General features: G+C 39.0%; 1 protein-coding gene across 1 annotated transcript in view; it reads left to right on the top strand.

The window, feature by feature from the left end:
- The window catches only part of EVC (EvC ciliary complex subunit 1), a 46,347-nt gene that overhangs the window by 22,899 nt on the left and 3,552 nt on the right, over positions 1 to 19,896 (top strand). Inside the window, exons 11-17 of the mRNA XM_058803994.1 lie at positions 4,485 to 4,697; positions 11,709 to 11,818; positions 12,418 to 12,628; positions 15,671 to 15,877; positions 16,644 to 16,788; positions 17,677 to 17,779; positions 19,763 to 19,889. Coding sequence (XP_058659977.1) covers positions 4,485 to 4,697; positions 11,709 to 11,818; positions 12,418 to 12,628; positions 15,671 to 15,877; positions 16,644 to 16,788; positions 17,677 to 17,779; positions 19,763 to 19,889 — 1,116 coding nt within the window. The remainder of the gene's footprint in view (positions 1 to 4,484; positions 4,698 to 11,708; positions 11,819 to 12,417; positions 12,629 to 15,670; positions 15,878 to 16,643; positions 16,789 to 17,676; positions 17,780 to 19,762; positions 19,890 to 19,896) is intronic.

Genomic DNA, 19,896 nt, shown 5'->3' with positions numbered 1-19,896 from the left:
TGGGAGCCCATTCTGATACTGGGTTTGGGCACTATTAGTTTTGTTTTGTTTGCTTCAGTCAAAGCTGATACAAGGCATCTGATAGGGGTAGCCTTCATTCTGAAGTCTTCCTCTTGCCTTACTGCATAAGAAAATGGATTCTACCACTATACAGATTCACAATTGGCTAATAGTTAGATCTCATGAGGGACATAACCTTACCCACAAAGGCATATTTCTAAAAAAGGAGTACCAAAAGAGAAGATTGAAACTGCCTCCTGAATAAATCAAAGACCAGTGAGGGGGCAAGACTGAAATTTCAATAGACCTCCATTTTAAATGTGTGGAAATCAAGCAGTGGATCTTTTTTATTAACTTGTGCAAAGGATGACTTCAATGTCACTGTGCTTTTTTGATGTTAGGATGCTTAAAAGCAGGTAGAGTTTTCATTGTCCAATTGACTTTCCAGAATTCTTCACAAGGAAGAGAGAAGTACATGCATCAGCTTTTCCCTGTTTTGAGTGGTGTATCTTCTGAGACTGTACTGAGTCTCAGTATCTTCTGAGTGATGTGAAGTATCTTCTAGTGGCCAGTGGTGTGTGTGTCCAGTGTCCCAGAATTTTTGATGTATTTATGGGATGTATGATCCGAGTAACAAATCTCTGTCCCTTGTAAGACACAATATGGTTTGGGAGATGAATCTTTTACCTCCTAACCAAGTGTCCTAGCCCCTGAGCTTCTGGGGGCACATGCAGCAGTGGTCCACAGCTTTGACCAGATACTTGATTCCTTCAATAAAATGTTCTATCACAAGTTAACAAGTAGTTGTGCAGTTGCCTCTTTGAGATAATATATAGTTTTCAGTGGCTGGCATGTAAAAGAAACTACAACCAACCTTTCTAAATACATTTTCCTGCTTCACAATTTCACTATTTACTCATCTATATGTAGGAACCTTTTAATCTTTTAGGTTTAAGGGGGAGAATTAATATTGTTCTTTGAGTGAAATCTGATAAGCTATTTATTTCCCCTGGTTTTTGAAAAAATTATATATTCAATGCCTTATTTAAAATACAGATGCACTCAGCATTCTAATCTAAGCCCATTTTATTTCCATGTGTACCCCATGGTATTTCTTTATGCTTGATGTATTTCTCTGGGGATTTTTTGAAAAGCTTTGAGATTGACTGCCAGGTACTACAAACAGGTTCATTCAATACTGCAATCAGCTATTCTATTAATAGAATCAATTTGAATAAATTTCACCAAGTCAAAACTCTAAAAACATGAGATGGCATATCAGGAAGCTTGTAAAAATATTTGTAGAGGCTCTAGTCCAAAATAAGATCCTGGAAGCAGTACTGATTTTCCTTTTCTTTCCTGTGGAAAATAACTTTTGCAATACATAGTGTGCCATCCCTGCTCACAGACAGACTTCATGCAGTTTGAAATCAAGTACATTCCTTAGAGTACAAACAGTTTTGAACTATTTTGTTAGCTTGAGTCGCTGGGTAGAATTCAATCACATTTGCAATCTTTCCTAAATGTAGACTTAGTATTTCCTCTCCCAAATTTTTAAAGGCCATTTTGCCATATTTTTTAAGTGCTGCATTAAACAGCATGGCCACTGTGTTGTCCCTGTGGTGTGGCCTCTGGGTGCAGCATGCTGTCCTCTTAGGTCTGGCATGCAAAGGGCTGCCTGGGCTCTGATGTCCATGTGCTTGTCATTAATGAGGTGATATAGATAAGTAATTCTGTTGGAACATGACCTAACCACATTTTTCTTCAGTCCCTGTCCCCACTGTGGTAGTGCCAAAGGTGAGCCTACAGTATAATTTGAAGGTGCAAGGGGTACAGGCAGAACAAAATGTCATTGACAACAAGGAACAAAATACCATATTTTTGTTCTGTGCAAAATATTTCATAGCAAATAATAACACAGAGCTGTGAGCGTGCCAGGGAAACGCTCAGTTCCTCAGCAAAATATGTTTAAAAGGGATTTAGCTGCCATTGTTTGAGAATAGAATTCCTTAACACCCTGCCTGAGATCTTTTGATCTACTGCAGTAGAAATGCCACAGACTCCTCTAGACTCCTTCTGAACTGTTTCAGACCAAATAGAAATTCTTATATCACTGAACACCCAGTAAAGGCAGGAGAATTAATATGTCCTGAAAGGCTGGTAAAGCTCAGAGGAGAGATTACAAAGATAGAGCCATTATTCTTTAAATGTTGTATGGGATATTTAGATTAGAAGTGCAGTATCTTTGAGTTTATGTTAAACCTGAGAACTTGGAGTCTTGGATTTTAAAATAACAGCAGAAGAGAGAATTCAAGTAAATCATTTGGCACTGCTTTTGGCAAATTAAGCCAGGCCTACAACTTCACAGATTATTAAGATGGTATAAATCATGCCTCTTGTTGTAATAGGAACTTGTAATATAATAATTAAGGAGTAGGGGCAGTAATCCTTCAGCACAGGATACACCTGTGTAGCAAATGCTCCCCTAATGATGTGGTCATGTCTAGATTGTGAGCAATCACTAGAAATGGGAAAAGTATTATCAGAAGTTACATATTATGTTGGGTCTTTGACTAGTAATTCTCATACTTACATCCATCAATAATTTCCAAAAAGCTGTAGTCCAATTTGCAAGAATTTAGAATACTTTGAGATTAAAGAAAGCCAGTGGGAGCTGGATTCTGAAAATTCTTCCTTCTTTAAACAGGTAAGAGAGTGGAAAGAGCTGAGACAGCTCATTTCAAAGGTGCAGTGAGCATGTTTTTTAGTGTTGTGCCTCACTTTTATCCATAAGAAGAGGTTACTGCAGGGAGCTGTTAAGCTATTTATTGTTTGTGAAACAGCTAATTAATATGATGATTAGCATCCTAGAGGGATCATAGGAGGAAAATAATAATTTAGTACTCAGTGCACAGCTTGTATATTTTACAATAAATTAGAAATATTAAAATATTTTTCAGAAATCAATCAGTTCAAAGGATATTTACAAAGCTAAACATGGAACAGATAAAGGTGCTGTGAAAACATTACATCAACCCCAAATGTATCATTATGGGGGCACAGAACTATATTTCATATTCAACCTAAGTTCTGGTCTTTATTTCTTGAGTTCTTGTCCTTGCACTTTTTTATTATTATTTTTTAGTATTTTGTATTTTATAATTCAATATCTAGCAGTTGGAATGGGCTCTTACACAATAGTACATTATAGCAGTATATGCCCTCCCCCGAAAAAAATTCCACTAGAACTTCTGTTGTCTGTGAGCTGCAGACAAGCATATTTCACATCTAGATAAATATCTCTGCGTTTCTGTTGAGAGGTTCTATATTTTGATCATCTAAGAAACTGTAATTCAACCTGTATTTAAAAGAAGGCAGCATCTAGAAGACCTGACTTATTCTTTTAACAAGAAACCTTCAGAGAGTTTTAAAAACATGATCAGTATTTTAAAGAAAATAAAGAAAGATCTGTGTTTCCAAGAGGGTTAACACTGGTTTGCAATGAAAGCAAGCCCAGCTAGGCATTAAGGCTTCTTGGACTGGTAGGGTCAGGAATACTGCTCATCATATATACATGAAATAGAAATAGCTCATCATCCTGCAGGAATACTGCAGTGCCTGTGTGACTTTCCAGTGTGGTTTTGTTCCCTTTTCAGCTGGGAAAGCTACCTGTCCCCACTCCTGCCCAGAAATGATCTCAAATGGCCTAGTTTGCCAGCACAGCTCCTGTCACCACTGTGCATTTGACAGTGAAACTAGAGCTGAGTTTTTAGCTTGGATGCCATCTGACTAAATCACCCCAACACTTCTTGTGAGTGAAACAGTCTCAGCAACTTAAAACTATTCATATGGGACTGGTTTCATTAAAACCTCCAGAAGATGTTAGTTTTCCTAGGCTTGAAACTATTCTGCATCAGGATGAATTTGACTAATTCTATTCTTCAAGCATTAAAGAGTGTCATACATTGAAGTACCAACTACTGACATGGCTAATGTCACTTTTGTCTAGCTAAATCCATACCATCCTTTTTAACTCTTCCCTCTTTCTTCATTCATTTCATATCAGCACCTGAGAAAATGTGCCTACGAGGTGTTGTGCTACACCAGATTGTTTCCACAGCCACTTGCAAAATAGGTGTTTTTATAACACATCTCAATAGTAAAACAAGATATTCTTTTCTACTGCAGTCATATGTGAGCAACAATTAGGGCACAGGGACTCATGTGCTCTTGCCACTGTTGCATTTTAAATGCCTTGTGCAGCTTGAACCAAAACATTTTGTTGTTCCATTTACAAAATCTGGTCCTTTTAACTCAAGCCTTAGGGGCATTGGATTTTAGCTCTAGGATTTGGACACCAGCCCAGTGTATTCACATGGTTCCCTCACTGGCATCAATTGTGGAACATGCAGGGGAACAGCTCCAAAGGGCTGAGGGTTCACTTTGTCACCTGTTTCTCTCTGTCCTCTCTGTGCCTCTCTTAGGAGCTGTACTCTAAGGCTTCCCATGCTTTAACAGAGTTGGTGACAGAGCTATTTCTTCAGACCCTTCCTGTGGTGACCAGCCTCTCTGTAAAAGAATGTGAGCTTCTGAAGGAGGAATGGCAGGAGAATTTGGTCCCTCAGCTGGAGAAATGGGAGAATCACCGCCAGAGACACTGGAAGCTTTTCCAGGAGCAGCTACTGCAAGAAAAAGAAGTAAGATCCATGTTATGCTTTGAGATCTCAGTGTCTTGAAAATGGGATACAGGAAAAAATGATCAAGATACTTATCTGTGGAAGTGTTTAGTGTATAATTATATAGCCTGGTCCAGACACAACTCTAGGCTGAGGAGGAGCAGTCTTATCTGTAGCATGGAGTGAATATGTATGCTGTGCATGTAGGCTTGCATAGAGGAGTCAGAGAGTAATTACTGAACATCTGTCCACAGTGTTTGACAGCTTTGTCAGCACATAAACACTTTCTGGCAAGCCTGCTCTCTGATGTCCTCAGCTCTTGGCATCTACAGAAACACTTCAAAAAAAGCTTCACCGGGTCTGTTTGGAGAGGGTACATATAAATACAGTTTACAGGCAAGAAAGCCTTGCAATTATAAAGATTTCTTACTTATTTTTATGTATTAATACTGTAATAACTGGAAACATATGACATGTCCTTTTATAAACTTACTCTCTCTGCAAAGGTGGAAAAAAACACATTCAGCTTTCCTGCTCTGTGTGTGTGCCCACCATACGGGGCATTGACACCAGAGGAGAAAACAAGGGTAGGGTGAGACAGGTGTCTTTAGCATCAGACTGGGGCTCAAATATGCCTTCAGGTTATTCATGCAGTCCTGTGTCACTGTTAACACTGCTTCTAACACAGCTTTGTCAAAGAAAGACCTCCTCTATTCAAAAGTGTGTCCTTTCCTAAATGTTAAGTGTGTGCTGCAACGTACAGAGTAATTGGATGTTCTTAAATAAAAGGTTGGCAGTTTTCTTTAACACTGGCAGAATCATACTTTCCCTTGCCCTCATTCTGCAAAGCGTCTAGACAATCCAGTACATTGTTAATGAGGTACTGAGCAAGGCTCTAATTATTGCAAACTGCATTAAGGTGTTCAACATTTTCACCCACTCACATTTAGGATTCTGCTGTAAAACACTGTGATTCAGGAAACTGTGGGCTCCCTACTAAATCTGGTAGGGTTGTTTCTAACCAGTAGGTTTAAAAACACCCTTGGTGATACAAAAGTAAAATTTTTCATTGAAAACATTGAGACATTTTCTTTTTTTCTTCTATATTTTACTTAATCTGGAGTTATGCAACATGCACCTTGCTGATCTTTTAATATTTCCATTATTCTAACTGACCTACTTTGAAAAACAATTCTGTTTTTCTGGTTTGGTGTCACAGGGCTATATAACAAGCTAAACTAAATTGTGCTTGGGAGCAACCACTGATGGCAGTGAGTCTGCTCACATGCTCAGTTACATTGATATGTACAGGTGTGCCAAAACTGTTGGTTGGCATTTACTGTTTGATTTTGGCATACCTGTAGCTTCGGTGATTAATGAAACAATGCCTGACCTCAATTTTTTTAGTTCAACTCCAGCACTCAGCTGCTAGATAATAGGTCTCTGGGCAGCACTGTGTGGTGGATTCATTGTATGTGAATTCAGGTGTTCTGGTCATGCCCAAGCACAGCTTGTTTAAATTATTAAATTGACTTTCCCTCACTTTGTGTACCCTAGCATGCATAATGTAAAGGAGATGACTTCCTAGCTGGGAAAAAAAAATTAAAATAATAAAGGGTTTGCTGACATCATTAACAGTAATTACTGAGATATAGAGCTATAGAGGAATTAACTTAGCAGTGACAGAGCTCTCCCATTGGTCTCTGAGTCATCAGCACTGCAGCTGGGCTTTATTCAATACAAAAATTCAATACAAAAAGTGACAGACAGAGCTGTCCTAAGAACAAGTGATTTGCAGGATAAATTCCAAGAAGAGATAAGAGTTTCTTATAGTGAGAAATTCGTCTTAGGATTCCGCGAGACAATATTCTGTGCAGGAGCCTAAGTGCCTTTTTTAACTTAATGCTTGTGGCTTTTTGGAAGGGATTTGAACTGGAAAAAAATCTGCTTTATCTCCAAAGAGAGCATGCAGGGAGATAACTATTCCACCAAAGCTAGGCTGGCAAATTTTCATGAGTCTGAAAAACATAATAATGCATTATATTGTGTTCAAATGCAATGTGCATTTCTTGTCCCTTTCCTACTATAAAACAGCAGCATGAACATTTTAGCAATAAGCTGACATTTGCATCCTACAAAAAGGAACACTTGGTTTCTACCTTAAGAAGAGATATTGGACACTTGTGCCAGATGATTATGTCATTTGGGAGAGCCCATAGATGTTAGAGTTCTGGGTTTGACAAAAGATCCATAAATCCACAGTCATATTGTCAGGCCTTTTAAGTTGTCAGGCATTTTGCAGCAGAAGATATGTCTTTCATTTGCCTCTTGATAAATGTGCTGTGCTGGGAGTTACAGTTACCTGCTTTACAGGCAGTCTTAACACCAGAAAACTTTTCACTAGGAAATTTATGTGTGCTTTCCAAAGTGGCTCTAAAAGACATTTTTCCCTTTTACTCGAACCACTTTTTTTAAATTATTTTTCCTAGCATTTATACGTGTCTGGAATATGATGTCCTTTGGGTGAAAAGAAATACCTTTACAACTGATAAGAAAAAAAATCAGTTTCATATACAGCTTTGCCTTCTAGGCTTGAGGATATGAGTGAGGCAAATGGGAGTAAATGACTAGTGAAAATAAATTTTAAGCATTTTCCCGCATAGTCCCTAATTCATGATTTCTGTAGAGAGCAGTTCCAGGGAGCAGCCTCCTGCGCCAGGCTGACTCACTTGGCAGTCAGTGTGCATCGCACCCCATCTACAGGCCGAGACAGGGAAATCACTTTCCTTTCATTCCCTGAATAATCTGTGCTAAAGGTGTCAAAACAGAAAGGAGAGGCATATTCCTCACCTTTATTGCCAGAGAGTAATACTTAACTTCAGCAGCGCTTCAGAAGATCTTGTAATGCACCTATGACTGAGAAGCAAAATATTTGGAAGCCTACAGAATAAAAATGGGATGAGATTTCCATCCATTCCCAAATCCTTGCTTGTTACCCAGAAAGTTGAACTGTCCCCTGATTACCAGTTTTGACAGGGTGGGCATTTTATCACTTCTCTGGTTAATTTTTTCATAGCTACTGGAATAACACTTCAAGAAGCCAGACATTCCTTAAAGCTTTACTCCCTCAATTACCATACTTTTGTCACTGTTTTTTCTGGTTGAATACAGGGATCAGAGAGCCTGAGCCACTAAGTTTGTGCAGCAGCATGGGTTTTTCCCCTCCATCCAACCTATCTCTGAGCAAAGTGAGGCTGTTCCCAAGAACAGGAAGCTTGGAGATGTGCCTGCTGACTTGATCCAACAGTGGAGTATGGGTGCAAGCACAAAGCCTGACCGTGACACCTGACCTGAAGAAGTTTTGAAAAAGTTTCTCTTTTGCTGGTTTTCAGCCATATGCCAGCTGCCTCAACATTCCCAGAGAATCTTTGCTGTCACATTTCTGCCTCTGTGTGAGGTGTTCCTGTATTTTGGAGGTGGAAAATACCCAGCTCTGCTAGCCCCATCCCTGTGAGCTGCCTAGGTGTTGTTTCCAATTAAACATACAATGTCCTGTTTATCCCAGCTGATCCTTTCTATCTTAATCATCTTCCTAATGGTCTTTTTGAGACAAAACACTGGTTTAGTATTTATCTAATTCTCAGTCTTCCTTGTTAATCCTCTCATCATAAATGTCTAATGATTCCCCTTCCTTTCCTCTTGTTCTCTTACTACTTACATGACTGAGGTACTTATAGTGTTCAGCTTAATAACTGTGTGCTGGAGGAATTTCTGCTGTATTCTCAGTTTCCCATTGGTCTCAGGGAGGTGCAGAATCATTTTATAAATTCTACATATGGACTACCTCAAATGCAGTCTTAATGGAAAAGGTGACTTATTCTTTATAAGGAACTCCTCACTACTACAGAACTAGGCTGTTTCTTCGTAAACAGAAATAGAGAACAACTGCAAGAAGCACTGGCATTGTTATCACTGACAGTGATAGGATTTACTTTTGGATAGGATATATTTTGATAGCAAATGAGCTGCTATATTTTGAGTTCTTGGCTGCAATATTATATCATTTACCATTCCAACTGCAATTCAAGTATCAATTCCTGAAGGCATTCTGTCTCTTGGTGATATGTACCCTCATGCTGTTTTACTTGCCCTTCAAGAGCAACTTCTCAGTAAATAATCAGGTCTCCAAAAATGATGGAAACCCACAGCTGAACCACAGCCAGCCTCTCACTGGAAATAAAATTACTTCTGGAAAGTAAAAGGTCATTTTCAGACTTTCTTTGAACTGCTGAAAGAGACATTAAAGTACACAATGGATCTACAAGGTGTGTACAGAGAGGTGTGAAACCCTAGGAGCTAAATCTATAGAGTTGCTAAAGGGAAATGCTGATAACAATTATTACTTCAAGCACATCTTTGCCATCTGTCATGATGATACCTGAAGACCTGATAGACCTTAATTTGATGCTTGCAGCATGCAGTCAGAGAAGACAGTGTGCTCAGCTGTGCTCTGTGATTATCAGACTCACCTAGCCTCAGATCAGTTGAGATCTGGCTACACAGGTACATCTGAGGCTCTTGCCAAGAGCAGCCTGGTGGGTCTCCAGTGCCATGCAGTCTTTGGGGCTGTGCTACTCATGCTCAGCTGCACTCTTCCCATCTGTCACTTGTTGACTGCCTGCCCTCCCATCCTTGTCAGGCATCCTGCTCAGGAACATGTGTTTTGGTAAGGTTTTCTACATGAAGAGAGGTCAGTTAGCTGTGTCACTGTGTATTCCACAGGGAAGGCACTAGCCATGAAAGAAATACATTTTTATTTTGAAGCCAAAACAAAGTTTCTGATGTTCTCTGCACTTCCCAGGGGAGTTCATTCTGTGCTCACAGAGAAAGCCTCTCTCCTGCACAGATCATTGCTTCTCAATGAAAAAACTCATATCCAGCTGAGATGCCCAGTAGCACTCCTAATTTCTAACACTAACAATTGTGCAATTATACATTTGTGCTGGCTTTAGCACCAGATGGAAACTAAACTGCAAATGAACCACTCCCCTTCCCCTGCCTGTTTCACTAAGGGAATGGCAAAAGCAGAAAGTATGGGTTGAGATAACACTTTACTGAAAGCACAAAGCCATGGAGTAAGAAATTCACAATAACAACAGCAATATTAATAGCAAAGGTGTACAAAAAGAGAAGGGGTTTTACCCAGCAAAAAGGAGTTCACCACTGGGAAAAAACAGATGGCAGATGCTCCCTATAGGTTGTGTCCACTTGGTTTCCCAGACAAAGGTGATATGGAGACCATTCCCACTCGCTACCTACATGGTCAGCAGGAACAAAGGCAGGATGGCAAGGGAACTCCCATGGCTAACATTTCCCACACCCCCCAGCCTGGAAACCAGTGACAGATAAATCCCCTGAGTCAGGCTGTGCTGCTGCTCTGCTGGGCTCCCTTCTGCACAGGTGTCTGAGCTGCTGTTTCTCCCGCTGTGCTGGTCCTGCAGGTCACTGCCATTTTCCAACCATTCTGCCACCTCCTTTCAGCTCAGCTCAGCTCAGCTGGCCCAGCCTCAGCTCAGCTGTTATCAATGGGTCTCCTCTCAACTGGACTAGGGTTCAGTCCCACCAGTCCTTCCCCCATGGCAGCCTCTGCACAGGCTCTGTCAGTTCAGCCCTGCTATTTGCTGTTATACTGAATAGTACCTCTCAGAACTTCTAGGTAAAATGGTTGTTATATTTAGATGCAGAAAACACACAAAATATTGTCAGGATCTGCTGGCCTCTCTCTCTCTCTGTTAAAAAAAATTTACAGAAATAGCTGTTCCAGATGTATCAGTTGTACAATTTGCTGATGTTTTGTGTAATACTCAGGTATATATCCAGTAGTTATGAGCACTGGTGCCGCTGTCCTTTCAGCACCAAGTGCTGGAGCTGCATTCTGGAGAAAACAGGAGGGGGGAGCAGGAGTGCAGTGGGGGCTGGATCTGCAGGGGCTGATGCTGACACCTTCCTTCTCTAGAGAGAGGCAAAATGGTGCCCACTTCTGAAGAGTGTGCTCATTTTCACCCCAAAACCACTCCCACGTGTATGATGTGGGTGGGATAGAATCACAACTTGGATGTGCCCACACTGCACTAAGCTTCACCCCCTCCTGCAGCCAGGACAACATCTAATCCTTTGCTGGACATACTGATCTAGTGAAACCTGCCTGTCTGCCATAATTGAAAATTTAGTCCCTCGTGTTCTGAATGATGCTGGAACACAAAGTGAAATTGTCAGACATCCTTGGTATTATATTTAATTTGGGTCTCTGAATACATCATCAGGTAACGTACTTTTATTCATCTGTCAGTAGCGTAAATTACACTCTTCATCTTACAGTAAGAGTTGGAGCCTTGCAAATATTTCAGTTTATGACTTAAATACCAGCAACATACTAAACTAAATCTTAACTCCATGTCTCCGGAAGTTTACAGTCTAATGGCAAATCCATCAAAATTCATTTGAAGATTAAATTCTTCAATCTAAATATCACTGTGAAGGAGCTGTAAACTTGCAGTCCATATACTTGTCTAATCACTTAATCTCCATTTCCAATTATTAGCACTGTTTACTGTGACAGAAGTGTGATGGAAGATGATACCTGTATTTTTTTTCAGTGAAAATAAAAACTATATTCTCTACTAGTGAAAAGAAAAAATAAATAAAAAGCCTGCTGAAACCTGCTGATGAGAGTCAATGCAGTATTTTGTGCTGTATTGTTATTTTTTTCTTGTTCCTCTGTAACTGAAACCAAAAAATCTGTAGGAAACACAGTTCAGGGCTGATCCAAACCAGTGCAAAGCTTTTATTTTCAGTGAGTTTTGTTTAGGATTTTGATAATTGGAAAAAAACAGTAGAATGATTTTAATCCAGAATGAGTTTGTTTTTGAAAGCAAAGGATGATTTTTCTAGCAAAATAAACAGTTGTTTCTTTATGTAGTGACTGCTGAAATCAGAGTATCTTATATTTGTAATTCTTTTCTCTGCTTTTAGCTCTGGATAAGAGAATATGCTCTGTCTGCTGTGATGCAAAAGCACCTGTCTGAGAAACAAGAGAAGATAATTCAAGGCGTCGTGAGCAGGCTAGGATGCCTCAGTGATGAGTAAGCACAGTTTCATCCATGAGCAGTGGGGTAAAACTTCACTGCTGCATGCCCAGATAAAAACTTGTGTACATTACATTGTGGAAAGCAGTGTTGAGGGATTATTAGCACTTCAGACAGAGAGCCATTTGGTCTTGTTTTTTTGTCAGGGTATCAAAAGTAAATTTTAAAATGTAGACATATCAGGACTCCTAGAAATTAGAAAAGATAGTCTTATGTGATTTGTCACTGGTGTGCTTTGTGAGTATCTGCTGTGTTTGTGGGGGGTTTCTAGTCTTGAACCAGCCTCTGTCTGCACTCTCTGCGTCATGGTGGAGTTGCATTTTCTGCAAGATTAAGTGTTTGTTCCAGTAACATGTAGATAGTTATTTAGCTATTTTATTTCTGTTTTCATTTTAATTTAACTTCAGTGTGACAGAACTAGAAGTGTAACACAGCAGTACCCATTCTCTACACCTGAGCAGCTTTCCAAGGCATGCTTTGTACAAAAAGGCATTTCGCAGAGTGAAGAATAACTCTTCCACCTTTAGGGAATGACTTTGCTGAACACAGGTGTGCAAGCAGCTTCACTGATGGATTTTTAACGGTCCTTTTTACAGGTCTGTTAGCTACATCTTGCAAAAGCACCAGCTTCTGCTGTGCTCAGTGCTCAGCAGGTTCAGCTTGCGGAGAGCTGGGCTGGCAGCCCTGGCGCGCATGCGGCTGGCCAGAAAGAAGAGCTCCCTTCAGGAGCTGAGAGAGCAGCACACCCTGCAGAAGGGATCCTCCCCGTGCCAAGATGAGGACCAGTGGCAGCTGCAGAAGGCAGTGGTAGGTACAGTGTCCAGGTGGGTTATCTCCAGAGGTCTCACATGCTGTGATATTTGGCATTAGAAGTGGCCACTGCACACCTAAACTACAAAAAAAAACAAAACAAAAAAAAAAGCAACAACAAAAAAAGTTCAAGCTCCAATGAGAAAGAAAAGTATTCTCTGTCAAAAATGTGCACATTGCTGGTATAGGACGTCTTTGAGTATGCCTGTTGTAGTTTGGGCAGACATTTTAATCCCTTATACTTTATTGAGTGTCCTAGCAAGCTTATTTGGCAATTTATTTATATGAAAATGCTAATGCATGAAGGCAAGGATGCCAGCATGTATAAAGGACTTCTGCAAAGCTACTGCTTCAGGGTAAGAGAGCCTCCTACTAATTCTGCTGGGGATCGTAATATGCACTTGAGAAGTTTTTACTGGAGCATTAGGAGAAATTCTTACTCCTACCACACAAATCAAGTTCTTCTATACTGTCATAATTTTTCATAATTTTTTTCTCTCTCTGTCCATAAGAAGATCAGCATCCATTCTCAATCCTCCCAAATTATCTGGCTACTGTAGGTCATGAAGACAAAAGAAAGTTTAAGAGATTTTTAGACATGATGTTCCCATAGGTCACTTTCACATCTGTTTGTGACTGGTTTTTAGTGTTGATCTATTAAGTGTTGTTGGTTATTTAATTACATGCATTGGATATTTATGTAGAGCAATACCACATTTCATATTTCAACTTCAGACAACCCTCCCAGCAGGTGTCAGTGATAGCTCTGCCCAGCCCACTGCTGCTGCACATATGGCTTGAACCCATCAAACACTTTGCAGCTCTGTGCTCCACGCTGTTGCTGTGTAATTAGCTGAGAGGTAAAATTCTGTACCCCTCTAATTTCAATTTGCATCATACAAACCCTCAATCTCCACATGGAAGAAGAATAAGGAAAGTCTGTGTCCTGCTGTTTTCATATTTGAAAAATATCAATTGAAGCAGTTTCTTTTAAGTTTGAAAATCTGAGAAACTCATTAACTTTCAAAAGAAATAAAATATAAAATAATAAAATACAAATGTATATCACTGCATTCCTCTTGCTTTCCGTTACTCCCTCTCACTTAGCTCACATGGAGATGTTAATTGATGCAATCACTACCTTCCCTAATGAAAATGAAATGTCCTCAGGTATTAGTGTTCCTATGGCATCTCTCCATTACAGCCTCTTTCAAATTCCAGCTAAAACCCATCTCACAAGGAAGTGTCTAAAAATAAACTTGCTAGATTCTTGCTGCTGAAAAAGTAGAGCATAGGAATTGGGAAAAGTCAAGAGAGAAAAAACATGTTACAAACATCCTCCAAAACCAGGAACAGTCTATAAGGAGCTCAGGAAGAGGTTAATTTACACACATTCAACCAGATTCTTAGATATATTGTTTTGTTTTACCCAAACTTAAATTTTGCTTGGGCCAGTTTTATACTGGTGGACAATGTCATGTCTATCTATTGATTTCATATAGAATGTAAAATGACTAATGAATCCTAGCTTGGGCATAATCACAGGACATTAGGTCTCTAAAAAAATGAGAAACAGTTTTTAATGACATTCCAACTTTCTCAGAAACCTCAAAAATATAAGTCTTAGCTCTAAGTATAACATGTCAGAACATTAATAAGAGTATTAATAAGCATTAATAAGAATATTTCTACAGATGAATGTTCCTTTTCTACTTGCAGGCATCAAATAGGTACTGTCACATCTTCCAGAATATTTTCAAGTTATTTAGCCTTAACTGAGTGTGTAAATATAAGAAAGACATCAGCAACAGAATATTAGGCCATCTATGGCAGAGTACTACACTTAGGGATGACAGAACAGACCATGCTGGTAAGCAGATACCACTGTTCACTAAAGAGAGCTTAGATGAAAAGTGGGCACTTTTCATGCACAAAAATGGAGGCAAGGATGGTCCAAAGACCTCAAAGGACTTGAACTCTTCAGCCTAAAACATAGGTGTCTTCTGGAATATCATAGGTTTTAAAACTGGCATCAAATATGTGAATAGAGAACCATTTTTCACATTTCTAATGAAAGAATAGAGCACCTAGCAAAGTTACCAGATGGCAGGTTCAAAATTAAGAAATATGTGGAGAAACTTTAGAACTCACCAGCAGAGGATGTTGTGCAAATGGTTTTCAAGTGTTATTACCCACCTTTGTGACCTGTCCCAAGGGCCATTGGTACTCCCAAGGGTATTGGTACTCCTAAGTACCAGCAAACCAAGTTTTCCTCAGGTAGACCATGCAGGCTGTGGATGCATTCCTGGTGCATAACTGTCCTTGCCTTGCCCCTGTGCAGTTTGTCAAGGCATCCACTATTGTCCCTTACTGGACTCAGGATATTTCACATACATGGGAATACATCACTTAGGAGTGACTAATAGGACAGGATGCAGTTTTACTCAATGTCAGTGTCATATTTGCTGAAAAATCACTTTGCCCAGGATTTTTCTCTTGGGAAGCTGAGAAGCCTCCGAGAAAAATGAAAACAATATTATCTCCTTGCTTCTCCTGTGTTTGCTGCTTTGTAATGTGCTTTGGAGATTATTTAGCCAACATGTGAATTGTTTTTACTTAATGACCAATCACCATCCAGACTCAGAGGAGTCAGTCACAAGTTTTTAATTAATATCTTGTTATGCCTTCTGTAAGATCCTTTCTCTATTCTTTAGTATGGTTTTAGTATAGCATTATATCATATCATATCGTATCATATCATATCGTATCATATCATATATCATAATAAATTAGCCTTCTAAGAACATAGAGTCAGATTCTCAATTCCTCCTCCATCCTGGGGACCCAGCAAATACCACAACTGTACATATCAGTGGCAAATGTGTTAAATGACTGTACAAACTTCCTCTGTAAATTATGTTATTATAATTACTAAAACTATAACATTCTGAATGGGTGCAGGACTTTATTTCAAAGTGAAGCTGACTACAATTGTTAACATATTTAAATGGCAGTGCTCTCTTGTTGTCTGATTACCAGGAGTCCCACATCCGTGAAGAGGAGGAGAAGCTTGAGGAAGAAACACAAGAAATCAATTTAGAATTCCACCAGCAGCTAGTCACAGAAATCCAGGAAGCTCTTCAGTTTCTTCAGCAGCACATGGAGCAGGTGATTGGGCAGACTCTGCTGCAGTATGCCCGAGGGGAAGCTGGAAAAAAGAGTTCAGATCATGAACAGGACTTCAAGGTATGGAAATGGTCAATAGCAATTTTCAAACAAAACAAGGGCTACCTTGCACAGATGGAAAGCAATTTAATGTATGCAGTAATCTATGCCTGGAAGTATTAGCAGAAAACCCTTCGGAGCTGTGTTTAAACTGAGCATAATTTGCAACGTATTTGCAAGCTAGTTTATGTAGCAGTACAGTATTTGCTACAGCAGCCAAAACAGGTTTTAAGTCAAACACTGGAACAGGAAAAAAATTATCACAACTCTTAATGACAGAGAATAACAAAAAGAAGAAAAAAATGAGATTATTATCTCTTGATAAAGGGTTTTTGACTAATTAATAGTTTGCATTCTACCAGCTTAATATTAATTCAAAGATAAATCATTAAATAAAATTAAAATTAAAACTTACATCATAGATCAATAATTTTTTTCCAAAGTAAATATTTGGATTTTCTCTGTAGTGGAAGCTCACAGCAGATCTACACATAGATTAGCTTGCTTTGCTGGCAATTGGCTTGACTGTTAAAATGGGCTGTAGAGATTGAGTGGGTAGGGGAATGACCACTTCCCAGATGGAGATGGAGATTAGAAAGGTTTTGCTGCAATTTTTCATGTTGAAATGTTGCATGGTTTTCAGTGTCTCAGTCTTCCCCATTTTTAAAGCCACATTTTAAATTCACAATTTTGTGTGCATATACCAAATTAGGTATAAGGTTTTTTTAAACAGATCAAAACACTTTTGGGCTTGGAAATTAATTGTGACTTGTACTGTGTGATACAGGAGAGACTGGTGGAATCTGCTGTTGAAAGTGTATATGGGACCAGCAATAATATCAGTAGACTGGTGCAAAACTACTACCAGCAATTAGGAAAAATCACAGAAGAGTATGAAGGAAAAAAGCTTCAACATCTGAAATCCTTACAAGGTTTGTATGGTACTGACAACTTTAAGACAGTTTTGCTTCCCAGTAATTGTGCTTAGTGTAAGGTTAGAGGATTTTACTTCTTCTGGCATCCCTTGGCCTAGTAAATCTGAATTTAGTCTGCCAGGCAGAGTCACAAGAGGAAAGGTGGGGAGTACCTCCCCTCTCACAGCCAGCCCAGCCCTGGGTACATTCAGTAACTGCTCCCTGATGGTGCAGGTGGAAGGAAAGGTACCTGTCAGCCTCTCTCAGTGTTCAGAAAAGGTTGGACACTCCCCAGATGAAGGTTTTGTACCCTGATCTGTTACAAACCCATCCATCTCCCTCCTGTTTAATTTAAATAGGGTAGTGCAAGGTCTTGTCTGTCAGATGTGCCCAAGCCTTGCTGCCAGGCAGTTCAGGGGCAGAGTCAGGAGCCTGGTCAGCAAATAAGCCCTCAGTCACAGAGTGTGAGCATTTGCAAAAGTAACCAGAGTAGTTTCCTGTCAGTTGAGGGACATCTTGTGAAGCTGGGCATACCCAGGAATTAGTCACATCTGAGTGGAGGGTTTTCTCTATAATGCATTTTTTGTTTAGGTAATACAGTCCTTGCTTAAGGCATCAAGGTCTTTTTAGAAAATTTCTGCTTCGAATTCCATGTTAATCAGTTAGCCTAGTGGGAGAAGTAAGTAAAAAGGAATTCCATGACATTCCTATCTCAGCTAAATGATGCACAAAGTATTCTCTTTGCAGCAGATCACAGTGGCAGAGTGTGTAAGAAGTACTTGATATCCCTAAGGAGCAGTAACTTTGGAAAGGCTACCTAGAATCATTATTAATTTGTGATGAAGGTTGTCACAATGCACAGTTTTTAATTTTGAGCAGAAAATTTTTCAAAAACTATTTCAACAGAAGGAAATGATAGGATCAGACTGAAGAATAAAGAGAATGAACTGGCATTGAAAGAAAAACACACCAAAGGCCTCCTAAATGTGTCATCCACGGTCCACCAAAGGTTAGACCAGGCAGCAGCACTGCTGTCCATTTAAACTTTGTGAGTGATTGCAGATCTGCATGGATGTCTAGCTGAATGAATGTCTTGAGTTTGCATTTTATACTTCTCTTTGATGGAAAAGAAATACCTATTGCCAAATGATGTCTGCCCTTTGATCTCAGAGAATTACTTTCTTATTAAATAAACTTTTTGATGGTCATTAGTTACAGATTGGAGAACTATACTTAGGCAGTTTGAAAAGAGAGAATGAAATACAATGCCAAAACATATGCCAGATTTTAAAAGAAATTTAACATAAATGTGGATGGGAACCAGTGCTGAATGTAATTCATTACATTCCATACTTTTTACTTTGAACATCAAAAGTGTTTGTTAGTTTACTGTGGAGAAAACATACACCATAATGAGGAGAAAATGCTTGAAGCCCAAAAAATACTCAAAGTGGAAAGAAGGCTTCAGTGAATGCCTTGGAAAATCAAGATTACTTGCACTAAATTTAGAGTGGAATCTCTCAAATGTTAGTTAAATAAAAATAATATTTAATTAATTACTGATTAAATGAAAATTAAGTCCAGACAAAAAGCACTGCATATAAAAAGGCATAAGTTGTCATAAAAAGGTCTGTGGCTTGTCATGTACATTATACATTTTTGTAATCATTTTATGTCTTTACTCTTGGTTTATTATTCAGCAAAATACAACAGCTTCAATTTAGGCATTGTAAAGAGGTAAATCTTTTTTCAGACATTCTGTTTCTTCTAAACTGAAAGATATCATTGCCCACTTTTTTATCCCTGTTTGAGTTAGTAAAGAAATGGATTTATGTAATAAAGGATTTCATAAAAGATGTTAGTTATTCATTATCAAATTTATCATTTATTGTGACATACAAATTCACTTTCCAGCTATTTTCTCATTTGTTTTTTCTCCTGTAATCTATTCTAGTATCTTTAAACAAAATACAGTAAAATTTGCCTTCCCAGAAGCAGAAATGTGGGATTGAAGAATGTAGCTATGCAGCATCTAAGCTGATACCATAATAATCAGTAATCAAACCCATTTTCCTATTGCCATTATGATTTATTTTATGGTCTAGTGCTTTGTAAATTAAATGTAAAGTTTACATTAATTTTTCTAATTCCTATAAACTCGACATTGTTTTGTTGTTTTATTTCTTTTTGCCCTTGGTGCGAGGTTAGGAGTGTGAGTTCAAAAAGCAAATGTTGCAAGGTAACCTCTGTAAGCAGTGAGCATTACAGTAGCAACTTCATTAAGTGTAAATGTCAGAAAGGATTTGTGTCACCTCCTTCCTTAAGGAATTTGATGGATGATTGGCAGCATTGCTTTAAGGTAGATCAGGCAAGAAAACAGGAGATATACAGATGCAGCAAAGTTGCAGCCATTCAGGTTGTACTGTAATAATAATAATAATCTTTAACCAGAAATGTAAAACAAGTGAAGAATACAGCAGTTAATGCTTTTAATTCCCAAGTTGTCAATTACCATGTTAATGGCTCAGTCTGGTTCTGATGATGGCTCAGTACTGAAGAGGCCTGGATAAAATGCCTAATTCTTAATTCCTTGTTCTCACACCTGATCTTTGAACAGATCTTTGAACATTGTTTGCCTTGGCCCTTTGGGAAGCAGGCAGTAAAACTAAATCCTAGAAAGATACAGTGGTTTTGAAAGCAGGCTTCAACTTTAGAGCTGAATTCCAGTTCCAAAAATCCAGGCATGGACACTGCAAACTCCTGTAATTCCTACCCTCCAGAAGGACCTTGTATTCTATAGACAGCCAAGGCAGGTTACTAAAATAAGTAAATCTAAAAATCTACCCCAAAATTTCCTGTCCCAGCAGAAGTTGGTTGGGCCAATACTGTTAATGAGCCTTTCTCTCTACAAAACCTTCTAAATAGACTTAGACAGGATTGTATTCCTCCCTTGCACTGAACAGCATCTCTACATTTACATTTCTCTGACCAGGATAGGGCTCCAGCAGAACAAGATTTTGGCTCAGTTTGAACTGCAGCAGCAAATTCGTCTGGAGTGTCTGAAACAGAAGCTGCTGGGATTGCACCACCTGGGAGCTGAGCTGGAGAATCAGCTAAGGGTAAAAT

Source organism: Ammospiza caudacuta, chromosome 4 (assembly GCF_027887145.1).
Source record: "Ammospiza caudacuta isolate bAmmCau1 chromosome 4, bAmmCau1.pri, whole genome shotgun sequence".
NCBI classification, from domain to species: domain Eukaryota; kingdom Metazoa; phylum Chordata; class Aves; order Passeriformes; family Passerellidae; genus Ammospiza; species Ammospiza caudacuta.
Note: the sequence above shows the minus strand (reverse complement) of the source record. Positions and strands in the feature narration are given on the sequence as shown.